Consider the following 1802-nt stretch of genomic DNA (forward strand, 5'->3'; position numbering starts at 1 on the left):
AGGAGACAAGTTTGAAAATGCCCATCTTGATTTCCTGAGAGACACTGTCACTCTGAGAGGCTCTTTTTATATCCAATCATGTTGCCAATTGACCTAATAAGTTGCAAATTGGTCCTCCAGCTGTTCCTTATATGTAATTTAACTTTTCCGGCCTCTTATTGCTACCGTCCCAACTTTTTTGGAATGTGTATCCTCATGAAATCCAAAATGAGCCAATATTTGGCATGACATTTCAAAATGTCTCTCTTTCAACATTTGATATGTTATCTATATTCTCCTATTGTGAATAAAATATAAGTTTAAGGAGATTTGTAAATTATTCATCTTCTTTTTTATTCATACAATTTCACACAAAAAGAAATTGAATCTATTACAAAAACTGACAACCAAAGCTTTGATTTATAGTGTTTTAAGACTCTGAATAAGAACAAAACCACAAAGGAGTCTTCTTCGATCCTATAATATAATAAGAATGCTTGTAACTTAGGCAGACTCCAACTTACTTTATCTAACCTGAGAATAACAAATAACAGGGTTAAAAGCTGTTACCATCAGTACAATCTGCAAAAGACAAGATACCAAAGTAATAATTAGATTTTGCTCTCAAAAGTGTTACATAGGCTTCTTCAGATTCATGAACAAGAACGGCTTGTACATGAAAAAAAAAAATAAAAAATAAAGAAATTTAATGAGTCAAAACATCAACATCTTTGAGCTGAGTTGATGCTGGTCTTTTATGAAGTCTTTCACAGTGAAAAACCAAAGATGATGTTTCTTTTTTTCCTCTGCTTGTTATGGCTGATTAGACTGATTTATACAGAAGAGATTTTATTGCTCAGTGCATTATTGTGTCAGGTTTAGTGAGGACGTGGCATTTGAAGATGTTCTGTGTATTGTGATTGATACGGTTTCTTCTCAGTGTGGATCCTCTCATGTGCATTCAATTGTGCTGAGTGAAGGAATCTCTCGTCACAGTGTGAACACTTGTAAGGTTTCTCTGCAGTGTGGATCCTCTCATGTGCTTTCAGTTGTGCTGAGTGAAGGAATCTCTTGTCGCATTGTGAACACTTGTAAGGTTTCTCTCTGTGGATCCTCTGGTGTGATTTCAGTTGAGATGACTGATTGAATCTCTTGTCACAGTGTGAACACTTGTAAGGTTTCTCTCCAGTGTGGATCCTCTGGTGCTGTTTCAAATGTGCAGATCTAATAAAACTCTTCCCGCAGTCAAAGCACACATGATCTCTCACACCAGAATGTATCTTCTGATGCTCTTTTAACAATTTCAGCAGAGAAAAACTCTTTCCACATACAGAACATGAATGTGGTTTCTCCTTTGAATGAATTTTCAGGTGACTCTTCAGGGATGAAGCCCACGAAAATGTTTTGCCACATTGATCACATTTGTGCAGCTTCTCTTCAGTGTGGACGTTCATGTGGCTCTTAAGGTGTGATGATTTTTTGAAACTCTTCCCACACTGATCACAAGTGAATGTTTTTTCTCCAGTGTGGACTCTTCATGTGAACCTTGAGACTCTGTCTGCATGCAAAACTCTTTCCGCACTGATCACATGTAATGGTTTTCTCCAGTGTGAATCCTCATGTGTCTATGAAGGAGTCTGGTTGTCTGAATCTCTTCCCGCAATGATCACATGTGAACGGTTTCTCTCCAGTGTGGATCATCATGTGTCTCTTAATACTCTTCCCACATATCAAAGTATTTCCACACAGAGTGCAGGTGAAACTTTTCTTCTCTCTTCTTTTCAGAAAAGAGATACTTTCAATTTGTGAGTGAGTTTTCTCCA

At 37.2% G+C, this 1802-nt stretch overlaps 1 protein-coding gene across 1 annotated transcript; it reads right to left on the reverse strand.

Moving 5' to 3' along the window:
- Positions 1–811: 811 nt before the first annotated feature.
- LOC109054017 (zinc finger protein 429-like) lies at positions 812–1502 on the reverse strand. The gene has a single exon (XM_042754012.1). The coding sequence runs from the start codon at positions 1431–1433 to the stop codon at positions 858–860; it is 576 nt and encodes a 191-aa protein (XP_042609946.1). The 5' UTR covers positions 1434–1502; the 3' UTR covers positions 812–857.
- Positions 1503–1802: the final 300 nt, after the last annotated feature.

Source organism: Cyprinus carpio, unplaced genomic scaffold (genome assembly GCF_018340385.1).
Source record: "Cyprinus carpio isolate SPL01 unplaced genomic scaffold, ASM1834038v1 S000001092, whole genome shotgun sequence".
Lineage (NCBI taxonomy): Eukaryota > Metazoa > Chordata > Actinopteri > Cypriniformes > Cyprinidae > Cyprinus > Cyprinus carpio.

Bases quoted from the DNA above. Each gene is read 5' to 3' on its own strand.
- LOC109054017 (XM_042754012.1), bottom strand. From the start codon at position 1,433: ATGAACGTCCACACTGAAGAGAAGCTGCACAAATGTGATCAATGTGGC.